Here is a 19357-nt window from a genome sequence, read left to right as displayed (position 1 = left end):
CAGCAGAAGCCACTAAAAGTGGGATTTAAACACTGAGAATATGTTTAAATGTATAATGAGTTGATATACAGTGAGTACAGCTGTTGTCTTGTCCCTTATCTGATGTGTTTACACATCTTTGCACTACAAGGAGAGAGAAGTGTGCTCCATCACACTTTAATGATGCGGCGACAATGAAATTTATAGTCGACTTTGTTGATTATGCCGACCAATCATTGCATCCCTAATCAGTATATTGTGCCCCCTTAGTAGTGGTGTGTCAGTTACTGGAACAGGGCTTTGCAGAGAACCTATGTTTCAAAAAGAAAAATATCTGTATTTGGCAACACATATTGATAAAGTATTGCACACAAAAGCGATATAATATATATACAGCTCTGGAAGAAAAAGAGAGCACTTCAGTTTCTGAATCAGTTTCTCTGATTTTGCTATTTATAGGTTTATGTTTGAGTAAAATGAACATTGTTGTTTTATTCTATAAACTACAGACAACATTTCTCCCAAATTCAGAATAGAAATATTGTAATTAAGAGCATTTATTTACAGAAAATGAGAATGTGATGAAATGAAAAAAGAAGATGCAGATCTTTCAGACCTCAAATAATGCAAAGAAAACAAGTTCATATTCATAAAGTTTTAAGAGTTCAGAAATAATCAATATTTGGTGGAATAATCCTGGTTGGTTTTTAATCACAGTTTTTTTTTTCATGCATCTTGGCATCATGTTCTCCTCCACCAGTCTTACACACTGCTTTTGGATAACTTTATGCTGCTTTACTCCTGGTGTAAAAATTCAAGCAGTTCAGTTTGGTGGTTTGATGGTTTGTGATCATCCATCTTCCTCTTGATTAACTCATCATTTTTAAGTGGTCTCTTTTTTCCAGAGCTGTGTATATCACAATGTTGATATTTTCCCCCAAATTAGGACATAATACAGGCTCTCTTTTCTTTTGCTCTTTCTGCAGGTGTTTGAGATAGTTCTGAGTAGGGGCTACTCAGAGTCCAACTTCCGTGAAGATCTGAAGACCCTCTATGTTAAACTGGGTATTGAGAATAAGAGAACGGTGTTCCTGTTCACTGACGCTCACGTAGCTGAGGAGGGCTTCCTGGAGCTCATCAACAACATGCTGACCTCAGGTACACTCAACAGGTTAAGGATTCTAGTAGATACTAGATCCATCTGGGCAAGTGTAGAACAAGCAAATGCTGGATGTAGTGATTAAGTGTAAAAATTGAAGTCAGGCCTACTTAAAATGATCATTTTAAGAGCGTTTTATGAGATTGAACTCTGCTTGGTTCAGATACTCACATATTTACTTCTGCTTCTCATTTTAGTCGACAATAAACATGTTAAAAACTTGAGTAAATGATTTGCAGCTAAAAGAAGAGGCAAATGTCACGTCCTCATCCTGTTTTAGTTCTCTCCTGCGTGTTCTTTCTCCACGTGCTTCCCTACACGTGGCTCTGTGTGTTCTCCCGTGTCTCAGCCTTTAGTGTTTTTACCTGTGTTCATTTTGTAACTCCGCCACCTCGTTACCTATCCCCAGGTGTTTCCTGTTTCCTGTCCGTGTATTTATAGCCCTTTTGTTTCAGTGTCTCTTGTCGTTTCTTGTGTGTCTTCAACGTCTGTCAGGTTGCTTGTGTTTCTTCGTTTTTTTTTTTAGTCCGAATGTACTCAGTTTTTGCTTTATTGTTTGTTTGTTTTCGTTGTTTATTAATAAATACTCGCAAAAAAAGCTCATAAAACTTCTGACAGCAAGTTTAATTGTATAGCATCTTTCATACAAAGAGGTAATTCAAAGTGTTTTACAGAAAGGTTTAAGACTCAATGTAGAACAAGTTTTAAGAAAGTTATAAGAAAATATAAATTAGAATATAATAACACTACATTTAAGACCTGATAAAGTATGAATGAAGTTCAACACATTACACATTACACACCGGTGAGAAGTGGCAGCCAAAGGCGCACAGCGTACTCTCAACCGGAAATGCCAATCCATATCTGGGCACAGTCATACATACATTTACACACACACACAAACTTACATACATACCACACACACACACCTGCACACATGCGAACCAGATCAATGTAGATTATCCAATTTTACAGATCATTTTAGAGTATTCAATTTTCTGGGTAATTTAGAGAATTCAATTTACCAGATCAGTTTAGAGTGTTTCAATTTTTGGGGGGAAATTTGGGGTATCAAATTTACCTGATCTCCATGTTTTTGGACCGGAGGAAACCAACGCAGACACAGGGAGAACATGGAAACTCCACTCAGATAGGGACTTAACCCAAGCACAAATAAACAGACTTTAAGCTTTACTTAAAAGTAGTCGCCGTTTCAGCAGAACATTGTTTAAGTATTGTGTAAGATGTTTACTCTTTGGCTCCTCCCCCTCAGTCTATTAACTGTTAATTGCTACGTTTCTCACACCATTTTCTCATGTCCTGTAATTGTTAAGGCATGGTTCCTGCACTGTTTCCTGATGATGAGAAGGAGAGCGTCCTGAATCAGATCAGAGACGAGGCGGTGAAGATGGGATCAGGACACTCTAAAGAGAGCGTGTGGCAGTACTTCATTAATAAGAGTGCCAGTAATCTGCATATAGTGCTGGGCATGTCTCCTGTAGGGGACGTCCTGCGAACCCGCTGCAGGAACTTCCCAGGTAACATACACACACACATACACACACACACACACACACACAGGTTTATAAGAATCTGTGAAATTAATTGTAGCAGTTTCCATTCTACCTCTGTAGGGTTCTGTATTTACACCACTCTCACGTTGCCTGAACATGTATACCTTATTTATACCATATATATATTATGTGTTTAATATATTTAATGTGTGTGTGTGTTGTTCAGGGCTGGTGAATAACACTGGTATCGACTGGTTCCTGCCGTGGCCTCCCCAGGCTTTACATGCAGTGGCTCAGTCCTTCTTGGGTACGTTTTTATTTATTTATATTTAGTATATATATATTTTATATATAACTACTATAGATTTAAACAATTATCTACTAGCTGATGTTTACTATAAATGATTCAGTTTTTACTATAAATGTTATCTACTATAAATGAAACAGTGTTTACTATAAATGATTCACTATCTACTATAAATGAATCAGTGTTTACTATAAATGATTCAATATCTACTATAAATGATTCAATATCTACTATAAATGAATCAGTGTTTACTATAAATGATTCAATATCTACTATAAATGATTCAGTATCTACTATAAATGATTTAGTCTTTACTATAAATGATTCAATATCTACTATAAATGATTCAATATCTACTATAAATGAATCAGTGTTTACTATAAATGATTCAATATCTACTATAAATGATTCAATATCTACTATAAATGAATCAGTGTTTACTATAAATGATTCAATATCTACTATAAATGATTCAATATCTACTATAAATGAATCAGTGTTTACTATAAATGATTCAATATCTACTATAAATGATTCAATATCTACTATAAATGAATCAGTGTTTACTATAAATGATTCAATATCTACTATAAATGATTCAATATCTACTATAAATGAATCAGTGTTTACTATAAATGATTCAGTATCTACTATAAATGATTCAATATCTACTATAAATGATTCAATATCTACTATAAATGATTCAGTATCTACTATAAATGATTCAATATCTACTATAAATGATTCAGTATCTACTATAAATGATTTAGTCTTTACTATAAATGATTCAGCATTTATTATAAATAATTCAGTATCTACTATAAATGAATCAGTGTTTACTATAAATGAATCAGTGTTTACTATAAATGATTCAATATCTACTATAAATGATTCAATATCTACTATAAATGACTCAGTATTTACTATAAATGATTCAGTATCTACTATAAATGATTCAGCATTTATTATAAATAATTCAGTATCTACTATAAATAATTCAGTATTTTCTATAAATAATTCAGTATCTACTATAAATGAAACAGTGTTTACTATAAATGATTCAATATCTGCTATAATTAATTCAATATCTACTATAAATGAATCAGTGTTTACTGTAAATGAATCACTCTTTATTATAAATGATTCAGTATCTACTATAAATAATTCAGTATTTACTATACATGATTCAGTGTTTACTATACATGATTCAGTGTTTACTATACATGATTCAGTGTTTACTATACATGATTCAGTGTTTACTATACATGATTCAGTGTTTACTATACATGATTCAGTGTTTACTATAAATGATTCAGCGTCTACTATAAATGATTCAGTATCTACTATGAATGATTCAGTATATACTATAAATGATTCTTTATCTACTTTACACACTTTCAGTATCTACTATACATGATTCAGTATCCAATATGAATGAATCAGTGTTTACTATAAATGATTCAGTATCTACTATAAATAATACAGTATTTACTATATGCTATAATTGATACGTTTTTTATTGTGTTTTGGTTGCAGGTGAGAGCCCTATGATCCCCGCGGCTCATTCGGAGACTGTGATTGGTCACGTGTGCATGGTGCACGGCTCTGTGGGAGAGTTCAGCACCCTGTTCCAGCAGAAGCTCCGCCGCAGTAACTACGTCACCCCCAAAAACTACCTGGACTTCATCAGCACCTACTCCACCCTGCTGCAGGACAAGGACCAGTTCATCCTGGGTGAGGAACCAGCAGGGTGGAGTTAAACTCACTCAGTGCTGTTTTTATTTTACAGTAATCTGTTATTGTGTGTGTGTGTGTGTGTGTGTGTGTGTGTGTGCTCCAGCTCAGTGTAAGCGGTTGGAGGGGGGTTTGGATAAGCTGGAGGAGGCCAGTGTGCAGCTCGCTGATCTTAATAAGAAGCTGGCGGAGCAGAAAGTGGTTCTGGCTGAGAAATCCAGCGCCTGTGAGAGTCTACTGCAGGAGATCTCCACCAACACCGCTATCGGTCAGAACACACACTCACACACTCACACACACACACACTCACACACACATCAGTAATCAGATTAGAATACACCATAGATTAGATTTGATTACACCATATACAAGTCTACATTACACCATGGATTACTTTAGATTACAACGTAGATGAGATTAGATTACACCATAGATTAGATTAGATTATATTACACCATAGATTAGATTAGATTAGATTATATTATACCCTAGATTAGATTAGGTTACACCATGGATTAGATCAGGTTACACCATGGATTATTTTAGATTACACCATAGATTGGACAAGATTACGCAATTGAACAGATTAGATTAAACCATAGATAAGATTTGATTACACCATATATGAGATTACATTACACCATGGATTATTTTAGATTACAGCGTAGATCAGATTAGATTACACTATAGATTAGATTACATTACATTACACCATAGATTAGATTAGATTAGATTAGATTACATCATAGATTAGATTAGATTACACCGTAGATTAGATCAGGTTACACCATGGATTATTTTAGATTACAGCGTAGATCAGATTAGATTACACTATAGATTAGATTACATTACATTACACCATAGATTAGATTAGATTAGATTAGATTACATCATAGATTACATTACATTACACCATAGATTAGATTAGATTAGATTAGATTACATCATAGATTAGATTAGATTACACCGTAGATTAGATCAGGTTACACCATGGATTATTTTAGATTACACCGTAGATTGGATAAGATTACACTATAGGTTAGATGAGATTAGTTTACACCATAGATCAGAAAATGTATAAAAGTGTTCAAATTAGATTACACTATAGATTAGATTAGATTAGATTACACTATAGATTATATTACATTACACTATAGATTAGATTAGATTACATCATAGATCAGAGTAGGTTATCCCATAGATCATATTACATTACATCATAGATTACATTAGATTACACCATAGATCAGAACATTTCTAAAAATATTCAGATTAGGCTACATTAGTATTCAGATTACATTACACCATAGGTTAGATTAGATTACACCATAGATTAGGGTAAAATACATCTTAGAGTAGATTAGATTACACTATAGATCAGATTAAATTACAACATATATCAGAAATGATCCAAAAATAATCAGATTAGACTACATCAGTATTAGATTACACCATAGATTCGATTAGACTGGAATAGATTAGATCCATAGATCAGATTTGACTACACCATAGATTATGTTAGATTACACCATAAATCAGAAATGATTAAAAAGTAATCAGATTACACTATATCAGTATTAAGATTAATTTACACCGTAAATTACATTAGATTACACTATAGATCAAATTAGAATACAACATAGATCAGAAATGATCCAAAAGGAATCAGATTACACTACATCGGTATTAAGATTAGATTAGATTACACTATAGATCAGAAACGTAATCAGATTAGGTTACAGTGTTCAGTGGCAGGTTTGGTGTTATTTATCTGCTGGTTAAAGATCTGATCTGAGAACTGCTGTGTGTGTTTTTGGGGTGAAGCCGAGGAGAAGAAGAAGCTGGCGGAGGAGAAAGCTAAAGAGATAGAAGAGCAGAATAAAGTGATACTGGTGGAGAAGAAGGATGCTGAGAGCTCATTGGCCGAGGCTCTGCCCGCTCTGGAGGCGGCTCGCATCGCCCTGCAGGATCTGGACAAGTCCGACGTCACTGAGATCAGGTAGATCAGACTCACTCAGACCTGTTTATTAGTGACTGATCAGGTCTAGACAAGAAGATAGAAACAGCATGTTAGCTAAACGTACCTTATTTTATGGATTATAAGGCACACTATCAATTAACGCCTATTTTCTGGTCTATTTTCATACATAAGGCACTGTTTATTTGGGTAAAGCGCTTCCATTTATTTACGGTAAACTAGTAAATTTAAAGCCACAGTTAGCAGCAGCGCTAGCCACAGTTAGCAGCAGCGCTAGCCACAGTTAGCAGCAGTGCTAGCCGCGGTTCGCAGCAGTGCTAGACATGATTAACAGCAGCCCTAGACATGGTTAGCAGCAACGCTAGCCACAGTTATCAACAGTGCTAGACATGATTATTAGCAGCCCTAGACGCAATTAGCAGCAGCACTAGTCATGGTTAGCAGCAGTGCTAGCCATTGTTAGCAGCAGTGCTAGCCAAGGTTAGCAGCAATGTTAGCTACGGTTAGCAGCAGTGCTAGCCACAGTTAGCAGCAGTGCTAGCTGTGGTTAGCAGCAGTGCTAGACGTGATTAACAGCAGCCCTAGACATGGTTAGCAGCAACACTAGCCACAGTTAGCAACAGTGCTAGACATGATTATTAGCAGACCTAGACGCGATTAGCAGCAGCACTAGCCACAGTTAGCAGCAGTGCTAGCCACAGTTAGCAGCAGTGCTAGCCGCGGATAGCAGTGCTTAGCACTAGTAAATGTCGCTTAACAGTGTTCTGGACAGCCAGCGCGATATTAGCTAGCGGTTCATCCCACGTAGCTTGTTTTAACACAGTAAACACGCAAACTACTATCCAACATACTCACCTCCAAATGACGAAAGAGCTAGCACTGCAGTTAGCGGCTAATGCTAATGCTGCTTCAGCCTTAGTGCTGGAGAAACTTTACTGAAACTTCCTTATTTAGTTTATTTACTGCTCCTCAATACCTGACTGGTAAAATTCATTCATAAAGCGCACCGGATTATAAGACACACTTACGATTTTTATAATCGATTAAATAATTGTTATAATCATTATTTAATTAATCCCACGGTTTGCAGATCTTTCGCTAAGCCACCCAAGCAGGTGCAGGTGGTGTGCGAGTGCATCCTGGTCATGCGTGGACATAAGGAGATAAACTGGAAGACGGCTAAAGGCATGATGTCCGAGGCCAACTTCCTGCGCTCGCTCATGGAGATGGACTGCGACTCCATCAGTGGAGGCCAGGTTAAGACCGTCAGAGGTTAGAGGCTCCGTGAACACAACTTGTTTTTGCTCTAAACACTTATCACTTCGAAATCACTTCAATAGGACCTGCCTGATAAAGAGAAGTAGACCAAAAGATACTCAAAAGGTAGACATTAGGCCAATATCCAAAGAAATTCAGGAACAAATGAGAAAGTAATTAAGATCTATTAGTCTGGAAAATGTTATAAAGCCATTTCTAAAGTTTTTAGACTTCAGAGAATCACAGTGAGAGCCATTATCCACAAATGGAACAAATGTAGAACAGTGGTGAACCTTCCCAGGAGTGACCGGCCGACCAAATTACCCCTAGAGGGCAGCAGTGACTCATCCAAGAGGTCACAAAAGACCACAACAACATGCAAGAACATGTGCAGGGCTCACTTTAAGCCTCAGATAAGATCAGCATTCATGACTCCACCATAAGAAAGAGCCTGGCCTGCATTATGGCTAATCTGCTATTTTGGGCTTCATAATAAAAGCCCCAGGGCAGCTAATATACATGAAAATATTAGTTTACTTTAATCAATGACTCTATTGACTAAAATAATAAAGATTTTCCATTTTATCACTTTATTAGCACTATTTTATTTTATTTGAACTTTCTTAGCAAAAATAAAAAATGAGATTAATGATAAATGAGATTAATTAATTACAGAACCAGTAACGTGTTAAAATGTTGATGTTCTGACCTTCGTAACTGAAGACCAGAGTAATGTACAGATATCATACAAATATTTCAAACAGAAGAACTTACCATATCTAACCAGCACAGGAACATCATTCTAATATCAGACATAAGCCATTTATTCATCTAAGAATACAGTTAGCATCCAAGCTAACACCTTCCAATCCTTAGTTCAGTAGCTAAAGACTGGAGTGAACTGGAGTGGCTTCATAATAAAAGCCCCAGGGCAGTTAATATAAATCATTTTATGACTTTATTTGGACTTTACTAAGTACATTTTAGGTGAATAAAGAAGCAGCTATAATAAAGCTATAAAAACAGATATACAGTATTTACAACATATTTTACTAACTGAAATTCATTAGAGACAGCTTTTAAATCTATGACCCCCTGTGTTACAACGTACACAGTTATTTGATAGTACAGATTGTTCAGAGTGTTCAGTACCATTGCTCTTCTTATCATTTCTCTGCAGGCTTCCTGAAGAACCTGAACACGTCGTCTGAGGAGATGCAGGCCATCAGTAAAGCCGGCTCTGGCATGCTGAAGTTCGTGGAGGCGGTGATGGGCTACTGCGACGTGGCCAGAGAGATTAAACCCAAGAGAGAGAAGGTTGGACATTTCAGAGCGCTATTAGTTATAGTCCTGTTCTATTACCAAAGCATTTTAATTATTAACTCTTTAGGTAGAATAGAGTGTAGATACTGGGGTTTAAAAAACTTCTGTCAACTCAAGCTTTTTACTCTTTAAGTAAAAGTGTAAAAGTACTGGTTTCTAAACTAAATTTATTGTTTTATTGAACAGCGAGAAGCCGGAATGAAAAAAAGCTAAATTGAAACAGGTTAACGACAGTACCAAGGTTATTTTTATTAAAATGTAAGAAGTAGAAAGTTAATTGGTTAAAAATGTAAAATAATTACTCCAGTAAAGCATAGATAACCTACTTTTCTTCTTAAAGCTGATGTCTGTAAGTTTTGGGATTTAGGGGATTTAGCTCCCTCTCTGGTGAGAATGGGTAATTGCATCATTTTAAACTGGGTGGGTGTGATGCGGTCTTCTTTCAAATCGGATGAATCCGATTTCAGGTTATGTTCAGTCAGAGAGAGAGAGAGAGAGAGAGATCAGTCAGAAACTTTACTCCTTCATTTCTTTGGTTTTACTATGAGTGAATGAGCAACTGAGCTCTGAGTTTCCTCTTCTGAAGTCTCCATTGCTCCACCAGCCGCTCACGTTCAGTAAAACTGAACCTGATCCTCTTTTAGAGGCTGTAGGGTGGTTTCAGCACACTGGGACCATTAAACACTATATTTTATCCATATTCTTCTCCACTCAGAAATGCTTCTGCTTACAATTTAGAAACTAAATAATACAAACTGCCGCTTTAACTAACGTAGCAAAGTATTTGTAACTCTTTACTTCACTATTTCCAGGTGGCCAGGCTGGAGAAGAACTTCTTCCAGAGTAAGCGAGAGCTGGAGAAGATCCAGAGCGAGCTGGAGGCCATTCAGAAGGAGCTGGGCGCTCTGGGGGAAAAGTACAGTGCCGCCATGGGCGAGAAGCAGCTGCTGCAGGAAGAGGCGCAGCTAATGGAGCGCAGACTCATCGCTGCAGACAAACTCATCTCCGGCCTCGGATCAGAGAACCAACGGTCAGCCTGCAGTACAGTCTGTACACGCAACACAGAAATAAGCTATACCGCATATAACGATAGCGTTTTATACACAGTGTTTACTAGAGGCACAACTCCTTACTGGACATTATGTGCACTATTTAATTATGAATAAAATTACTTTTGTACCGTATTTTTCAGACTGTAAGGTGCGCCGGATTATAAGAAGCATTAAACAACACTAGTAAGGCACAAGGGTGTCTACCTAACCCTGGTTAGCTGCAGCCTTAGCCGCGGTTAGCTGCAGTCCTAGTCGCAGTTACCAACAGCCGCCCTAGCCTTGGTTTGCAGCAGCGCTAACCATGGCTAATAAGCCTTAGTCACGACTAGCAGCAACACTCGCCGCTGTTAGCAGCAGCCTTAGCCGCGGTTAGCTGCAGCCCTAGCCGTGGTTTGCAGCAGCACTCACCACGGCTAATAAGCCTTAGTCACGATTAGCAGCATCGCTAGCCGCGATTAGCAGCAGCAGCAGCCCTAGCCATGGTTATCAGCAGCCTTAGCACAAACCACGGCTAATAAGCCTTAGTCACGATTAGCAGCAGTGCTAGCCACGGTTAGCTGCAGCCCTAGCCATGGTTAGCAGCAGCCTTAGCCACTTTTAGCAGCAGCCCTAGCCAGGTTGGCAGTAGCGCTAGCCGCAGTTAGCAGCAGCCTTTGCCTTTGTCTGCAGCAGCGCTAACCACAGCTAATAAGCCTTTGTCACAATTAAAAGCAGCCCTAGTCGCAGTTAGCAGCACTTAGCTCTAGTAAATGCCGCCCGACAGCGCAGCAGTTCCAGTAGGTCAGCTAGCGGTTCGTCCTACGTAGCTTGTCAAAAGTTTTAGAACATCCCTATTTTTTAGTATTAGTGTACAGTAGCTGCAGTGCTGTATGATTCAGATAAGCTGCTTTATTATTTTATCTTTATCTCATTATTAACTTTATTACTGCAGTTCTTCTTCTCCTGTCAGATTAACTCTAATTCTAATTCTTCTCTTCTCTGCTGAAACTGAGACTCAGTCCTTAATCATGTTAATCTAATGAGCTAAAAGCTAAAGCTGCTGTTTCCATGTGGGTCAGCCAGACGTCTTCCTGTAGCAGTTTTTTTTCTCCAGTTTTCTCCAGAGTCTTTATTTGAAGGTGTAGGAAACAGTACTCACCGCTCTCTGGCTTCTGTATCTGTAATTTCTCTAAAGAAAAGAAAGAACTTCTACTTTTAATAGTTACAGAGTTAAAAGTATTACAGCAGTTACAGATTTGTAAGCTTTAACACTGAATTAAGCTCTGGTTGTGTGTTTTGGCTGCAGCTGGACAGAGGACCTGGAGGAGCTGAAGAAGAAGCGAGTGCGGCTGCTGGGAGACTGTCTGATCTCTGCGGCGTTCCTGAGCTACGAGGGAGCCTTTAACTGGGACTTCCGTAACGAGATGGTGTACGAGGCGTGGCAGAAAGACGTGCTGGAGCGAGGCATCCCCCTCAGCCAGCCCTTCCGTATAGAGAGCCTGCTCACCGACGAGGTGGAGATCAGCAGGTACAAAAACTCAGCGCCTATACTGTACCATACTATATTGTACCTCCTGATGCTCATTGCTATCTCTCACCCCACCACTAGTGTATTTTCACTCCTTTACCTGCATTGTTAAAATAGCAGCAGTTCTTCTGAATATATCTACACTGATGGGCGTGGTGTTCTGGTTATGAAATGAGGTGTGTTCAGGTACATTTCAGGAGTTTTGCTTGTTTATCTTGGTACGGAAAACACAGGAGCTCCACTGACTGAATACAACCCAGACAGACGCCAACAGTCAGACGTTCATCGCTATCTTGGCAACACCCAACTTTTACATCAACAATAAACAGAATAGTAAATAAAATAACATTGCTGTTTCCGTAAATGAGCTGCTGGAGCTCCTTCACAGCGTCAACCAGCAGCTCAGTCTCCTCTGCTGAGAAGAGTTTGTTGAACACGTCCAGGTAGCTGCACCGTTACAATAGCAATCCACCAAAGTCAGAGCTCACCTGATCTACTCTTAAAGGGAATGACATACTGTGTGTGTGTGATATAAACATAATTAATTTTTGTCTTCACAGCAAAAACTGGTTATAAGAGTTGAGAGTTGATTTTCTCTTTCAAGGTGTAATTTTAACTAATTCAGATTTAAATTGTGTTCATTGTGTTATTCGACAGAGTTGAATCCCAGAGATCTAATTAAACTTACCATCAGCGTGTAGTCTTGCCCACCAGGGCTAACTTTTTAATTGGGTATTCCCAATTATATTATATTTTATATAATGGTTGTTTGTGTTGTAGGCTCTAAGAGCAAGTTACCATTTTCTGTACTGTAAATTGTGAAAAATAATCTTCTAATTTATTATTTAACTTTCTTCAGTGTTGAGGTAACAATTTAGGTTTAAACAAAAACAAATGTGAGTTTGACGGGAAAAGTGAGGTGTTAAATGTTGAACTATTTTAAAAGTGTTCATTTAACTCCAAGGAGTGTTGAGCTACATAAACCCTGGGAAAGAGTTAAATCAATGAATGAATGAAGTTCAACTTATATAGCGTCTTTCTAGAAACCCAAGGGCGCTTTACAATGAACACGTTTTACACACAAGCACATTCAAACACACTCATCCACACACTGGTGAGAAGCGGCAGCCAATAGCGCACAGCGTACTCTCAACCGGAAACAACCATCCACCTGGAGGACTGCATCGGGTAATCCATCAGTGCCTATCCATATCTGGGCACAGTCATACACACATTTACACACACACAAACTTACATATATACCACACACTTTACACATACACACCAGATCAATTTAGAGTATTACATTTTCTGGGCAATTTAGATTATTCAATTTACCTCCATGTTTTTGGAACTGTGCTTGACTGCTTGACGTTTTGCTGTGTTGTTATAGATGGGGATCAGAGAGTCTTCCTCCAGACGAGCTGTCAGTGCAGAACGGCATCCTCACCACCAGAGCCAGCCGCTTCCCCATGTGCATCGACCCCCAGCAGCAGGCCCTCAACTGGATCAAGAAGAAGGAGGAGAAGAACAACCTCAAGGTCCATCAGCACACTGTTACATTACATAATCTGGGGGAAATACTGCAGTTATGATGCAGATAAGTTTCATATTATAGTGTTTTACTGAGCAAATAAACTGAGTAGAATAAAGAGAACTAAGATTAACGGGGAGCTAGCTAACATACTAATGTTAGCTGTGAGTTAGCTATCATTACAATACCAGGGAAAGAACTAGGGATGGTGGAGAGCTAGCTAACATTGGCAGCGAGTTAGATAATAACATTAGCAGCGTGTTAGCTACTTTAACGGGGAGACAATTAAGGTAAGCAGAAAGCTAGCTAACATTAGCTGCAAGCTAGCTAACATACTAACTTTAGCGGCGAGTTTGCTAACGTTACCAGGGGGAGAACTTAGATTAACAGCGAGCTAGCTAACATACTAACGTTAGCAGTGAGTTTGGCTACCTTTACAGTACCAGAAAAAGAACTAAGGTTAGCGGAGAGCTAGCTAACATTAGCATCGAGCTATCTATTATACTAACACTAGCAGCGAGTTAGCTACTTTAACAAGGAAAGAATTAAGGTTAGCAGAAAGCTAGCTAACATTAGCTGCGAGCTAGCTTACATACTAAATTTAGCGGCGAGTTTGCTAATGTTACCAGGGGGAGAACTTAGATTGACGGCGAGCTAGCTAACATACTAACATTAGCAGCGAGGTTGGCTACCTTTACAGTACCAGAAAAAGAAGTAAGGTTAGCGGAGAGTTAGCTAAGATTAGCAGCGAGCTAGCTAATATACCAACATTAGCAGTGTGTTAGCTATTTTAACAAGGAAAGAATTAAGGTTAGCAGAAAGCTAGCTAACATTAGCTGCGAGCTAGCTAACATACTAAATTTAGCGGCGAGTTTGCTAACATTACCAGGGGGAGAACTAAGGTTAACGGTAAGCTAGCTAACATACTAACGTCAGCGGCAAGTTTCCTAACGTTACCAGGGAGAAAGCTAATGTTAAGAGCTAGCTAACATTAGCAGTGAGCTAGCTAATATACTAACATTAGCGGCGAGTGTGCTAATTTTACTGGAGAGAGCACTAAGGTTAATGGCGAGCTAGCTAACATACTAATGTTAGCGTTGAGTTAGCTAATGTTACGTTATCGGGAACAGAAGGTAAGTGGAGAGCTAGCTAACATTAGCAGCAAGCTAGCTAACTTTACCGGGGAGAGAACTAAAGTTAGCAGAGACCTAGCTAACATTTTAACTTTAGCCGCGAGTTAACTGAGTTAACTGTTTGCTTTGTTCTGCATAACAATAGAACAAAATAGAAAAAGAAAAAAGTTTTGATTTTCAATACAATCAATTGTTTTCTACCAAAGAAATTATGACTACATGTTGGGTCTTAAATTATGTTTATTGAGGTCTTAAAAAGGTATTTAAAAGCATTAAATTGGACTTTTTTAGAACCCTGTTCCTTCACTTGTGTTTGCAGATCTCCTCATTCAATGATCCAGACTTCCTGAAGCAGCTGGAAATGGCCATCAAGTACGGATTCCCCTTCCTGTTCCAAGATGTAGACGAGTACATCGACCCGGTCATAGATAACGTCCTGGAGAAGAACGTTAAAGGAGCCGAGGGTCGACAGGTCATCGTACTCGGAGATAAGGAAGTCGACTATGATCCAAACTTTAAACTTTACCTCAACACTAAACTGGCCAACCCTAAATACTCACCGGCAGTGTTCGGAAAGGCCATGGTCATCAACTACACCGGTGAGAGACAGATAAACCAGTACACTATAGGTGCTATAGTGCGCACCTAAAATCCTTTAATCCTCTCAGAAATTATGCATGAATTTTAACAGTCAGGTATTAAGGAGCAGTAAAGTCACTCCGCTCCGAGTTATACCTGCTGCTAACCCTGACTAGCACTGCTGGAGCAACATTAGCATTACCCACTAACCGCGCTAAGCGCTAGCTCTTTCTCTGTTCAAAAGTATATTGGACTGTAGACTGTGAATTTACTGTGTTAAAACTACGTGGGACGAACCCGAGCTAATATTATTACTTGGAGTAGCTCAGTTGTAGTTGATCTGTCAGATAGCTAGTGTAACCAGTACATAACTCTTAGCAGCAGCAGCTTGAGGGTTAAACTTGAGCATATCCTACTGTAATACGGAAATGAAAATATTTCAGTAATAAAATACATGAACTGCACTTTTACTGTTGGGATGTAAACTCAATGAAGGCAGTCTGAGACACACAGAAAAAGGGCTGGGTCTGTCAAATGAGCAGGTGAATTTAGCTCTGCCTCTGGTCTCCTGAATATTTTTTTTTCTCATCCAGACATGGCAATCTCACTAGTGAAAGCTGGAGAACCAGTGGGCGTAAGCAAAGGGTGAAGATAAGGTCCAGTGTTTTAGCTGAAACCAACCACTCAACCGTCTTTTGCTATTTGAAATCAACTAAAGAGCATTTCTTTTGACGATAACTGTGAATCTTAAGAGTTATTATCTGTAGATATTAGCAGTTTTTTGGTGTTAGTGTGTTGATATGCTTCATCCAGTCTCTGTAAGTGTGTAAATATATTAGTGTGTATTTTTCTCTGGTGTGTTTCAGTGACTCTGAAGGGTCTGGAGGACCAGCTGCTGAGCGTGATTGTGGGATTTGAGCGTAAGGAGCTGGAGGAGCAGAGGGAGCGTCTGATCCAGGAGACCAGCCAGAACAAGCGTCTCCTCAAAGACCTGGAGGACTCTCTGCTCCGAGAGCTCGCCACCTCCACCGGGAACATGCTGGATAACGTCGAGCTTGTCCACACGCTGGAGGAGACCAAGTCCAAGGCCGGCGAGGTCGGTTCAACACCACACACACACACAATTCTGTAAAATCTGTCAATTGTAATATAGTAATTATTCACTGATATTTAGAGAGGTGTGGCTATTAGATGACAATAGAATGGCAGCTCTGGGTTTAGAGTTGATAGATAGCTTATACTAAGCATTTCATATCATAAACATGAAAGAACTTAAATAAATGATATATTTGATAATAAAAACTTCAATATAATATCATACTAATATTTTGTTTTGCAGTACTAGAAATGAAAAGAGCAATCAGCTATGTATCTAATGTATCAGCTGATTTTTATAATCAGCATAATATTTCTCAAATTTAGCTCTGATCTGATTCAATCCATACAGTGAGTAGCAGACCTAACAAACAACACTAACCACACCAAACAGGAAATGCTACAGTCAGAAAATATTGCTTTAGTGCTACATAAACAGCAACTAAACAGTTGCGTTTCCACGTTAAGCTCCACAGTGCTCTCCCAGCTTCTCCCAGTTTCTGATTGCTCACACCTAATCTGTGTTAGTATACATACCCCCTGTTTCATTTGCTCCTCCTTGGGTATTAAATCTAGTTTTCTAGCTCTTCTACTAAGCGTTATTTATTTTTTACTTTGTTCCGACCCATTTTGGTTGTGTGTTTTTTGAAGCATTTGTAAAAAAAAAAAAATTACCATTGCCGACCATTATTTTTGTATTTAGACTACTTTTTTCGCCTCGCCCTCTACCTGTTGGATTACCCGTGTATAACCCTTTTGCCTGCTCACTCTAGTATGTTGTTTACTGTTGCTACCATTTTGATACAGAACCTGCCTTTCTCTGACTGCTTATAAATTGTTTGATTGGTATCTGCGAGTGTCTGGCCTTGGTTTGGCCTGTGTGAAAAAATGGATCGATAACAGTAGAAAACAACAAATAAAATAACAAATAAAAGAAATGCTTAGTAGAAGAGCTAGCAATCTTAATTCAATATCCGCCGAGAAGCAACTGAAACAGGTGGGTATTTATACTCACAAGACCAGGTGTAAGCAATCAGAAGCTCGGGGAGTGTGAGCAGGCAGACTGACCGCTTCAGGACTGACAAGAGCACATTTGTAATTGGATAAAAAATTTTTTTCTAAAATTTGATTTAAACAATCGTGATGTATCACCTGTTGCTTACAGTATCACAGTATACTGTCATATTTACAGTGGAGGGTTAGTGTTTAAAGGGTTTATAACAGGTGTTTTATTATTCCAGGTGTTTGAGAAGCTAAAGCTAGCTGAAACTACGTCCGCAGACATCGATAAACTGCGTGACGGTTATCGTCCTGCGGCAAAGCGCGGGGCTATCCTGTTCTTCGTGCTGGCTGAGATGGCTCTGGTGAACAGCATGTATCAGTACTCACTCGCCTCCTTCCTGGAGGTGTTCGATTATTCACTGCGTAAATCCCTGCCCAACTCCATCCTGCCCAAGAGACTGAGCAACATCATGAACACGCTCACGCTCAACGTCTACAACTACGGCTGCACCGGTGAGACCCTGCGGATTTAACAACTTCCCTTTATCTAATTACAGTTCACACTATCAATCACTATCAATCAGTTTTACTGAAGTATTATACAGTCCCCTCCAAAAGTATTAGAATATCTGAAAAGTGTGGCCTTAAATTCACTGTTTTATAATTATTTTAATTTCTGCATCATAGATCTTGGCATATATAAGGTAGAATCACCTGGAATTCAGGCTTTCAGTTAACAGCTGTGCTGAACTCATCAAGAGTTAATTACTTGAATTTCTTGTATCTTAATAAAGTGTTTGAGAGCATCAGTTAAAGTAAAGTAGTGAAGAGGTAGAGTTACAGGTATACAGTGAATAGTGAATATTTGAGTAATGTTCGAATCCAGGTTATGAGAAGCAAAAAACTACTCAACTAAATAAAGAAAAAATTACTTTAACCTCCTAACACCCGAAATCTTGCATGGCATGCATTTTTTTTTTTTCTCTTTGCTATTTAGGCTAATTCACACCTGATTAGTGTAAAAACTACTGAATTATCTGTTTACATGGTGTAGTTTCTGAGAAAATTGTTGTCCACATATAAGGACTTTAGTTTTATATTTCGATAGAGCACATTGAGGTCGCAATTAGTAATGATGTGTTAAACATTTATTTTGTGCCTGAAAACTGCATTTACAGTTCATCTAAATTTCTGAACAAAATTGAAAATGTAACTAGGTAACAGTATAATGGCCTCATAAGTGGACACCAGGCCCTTGTTAAGCAGAATTTAATGTGGTGGTCTAGACAACCCAAAATAGATCCTAGGAGGTTATAAAAAAATGTGTCAGTAAATCTAAAAAGAAGAAGAAATTTGAAAGTGTCCTCAAGTGCAGTCACTGTGAAGACCGTCAAAAACAGTAAAATAATGGAACTGGCACTCATCAGGACTACCTCAAGAAAAGAAGAGCAAGAGTTTCCTCTGTTGTACATGATAAGTTCTTCAGTTACCACCCTAGTTACCACCAAAGTTAACAGCTGCCCATGTAAGAGCACCTAAATGGTAAAAAAAATGAAAAATATTGAATAAGAAGGTGTGTCCAAATTTTTGACTGGTGCTGTAAATATTATAGTAACATCCAAGAGTAGAAATCTAATGTTAGCCAATCATAAAAATGTAAAAATGATTATTAAAAAATCAACAAGCAACAACATAAAAAAATAAGTTTATGAAAAGTTGACCTGAATTCTTATTTTTTTTTTTATGAGACGTATATTCCTGATGTATTTTGCTTTTTTTCTCAGGGCTGTTCGAAAGACACAAGCTTCTCTTCTCCTTTAACATGACCATAAAGATAGAGCAGGCTGAAGGTCGCGCTCCTCAGGAAGAGCTCGAGTTCTTTCTTAAAGGTGAGACACTGAGAGTGTAAATACTGTAAATTCATCATTATATAAATATCTACAGCCAGGAGGAAGAGTGGGATTGTGATGCTATTCAGAAGAAAGATAAAAGTTAAAATGGATAGATAAAATTATCCTCTGTAGTTCTTTGATTCTCTGTAATTCTGCTTTATATATCAGGGTTTGTACGGACATGAAAAACCTGGAAAAGTCATAAAAATTGAAAATAGCAATTTTTTGGAAAAATAAAAATGCCCAGTTTTGGAAAAGTCAGTCAATTCTTTCTTTTAGTAAACCTTACTTATTATATTTTTACTAAATCAA

The 19357-nt window shown here is 38.2% G+C and overlaps 1 protein-coding gene across 1 annotated transcript in view; it reads left to right on the top strand.

Moving 5' to 3' along the window:
* Positions 1-19357, top strand: part of dnah10 (dynein axonemal heavy chain 10) — a 103152-nt gene that overhangs the window by 67222 nt on the left and 16573 nt on the right. The window contains exons 51-65 of the mRNA XM_049470610.1: positions 966-1137; positions 2473-2676; positions 2879-2959; positions 4496-4693; positions 4800-4961; positions 6518-6692; positions 7762-7943; positions 9109-9245; positions 10064-10281; positions 11589-11810; positions 13204-13351; positions 14797-15076; positions 15923-16152; positions 17393-17666; positions 18938-19042. Of these exons, the coding sequence (XP_049326567.1) occupies positions 966-1137; positions 2473-2676; positions 2879-2959; positions 4496-4693; positions 4800-4961; positions 6518-6692; positions 7762-7943; positions 9109-9245; positions 10064-10281; positions 11589-11810; positions 13204-13351; positions 14797-15076; positions 15923-16152; positions 17393-17666; positions 18938-19042 (2788 nt within the window). The remainder of the gene's footprint in view (positions 1-965; positions 1138-2472; positions 2677-2878; positions 2960-4495; positions 4694-4799; positions 4962-6517; positions 6693-7761; positions 7944-9108; positions 9246-10063; positions 10282-11588; positions 11811-13203; positions 13352-14796; positions 15077-15922; positions 16153-17392; positions 17667-18937; positions 19043-19357) is intronic.

The sequence above is a fragment of the Astyanax mexicanus genome, chromosome 22 (genome assembly GCF_023375975.1).
Source record: "Astyanax mexicanus isolate ESR-SI-001 chromosome 22, AstMex3_surface, whole genome shotgun sequence".
Lineage (NCBI taxonomy): Eukaryota > Metazoa > Chordata > Actinopteri > Characiformes > Acestrorhamphidae > Astyanax > Astyanax mexicanus.
This window is presented reverse-complemented; position numbering and strand designations above follow the sequence as displayed.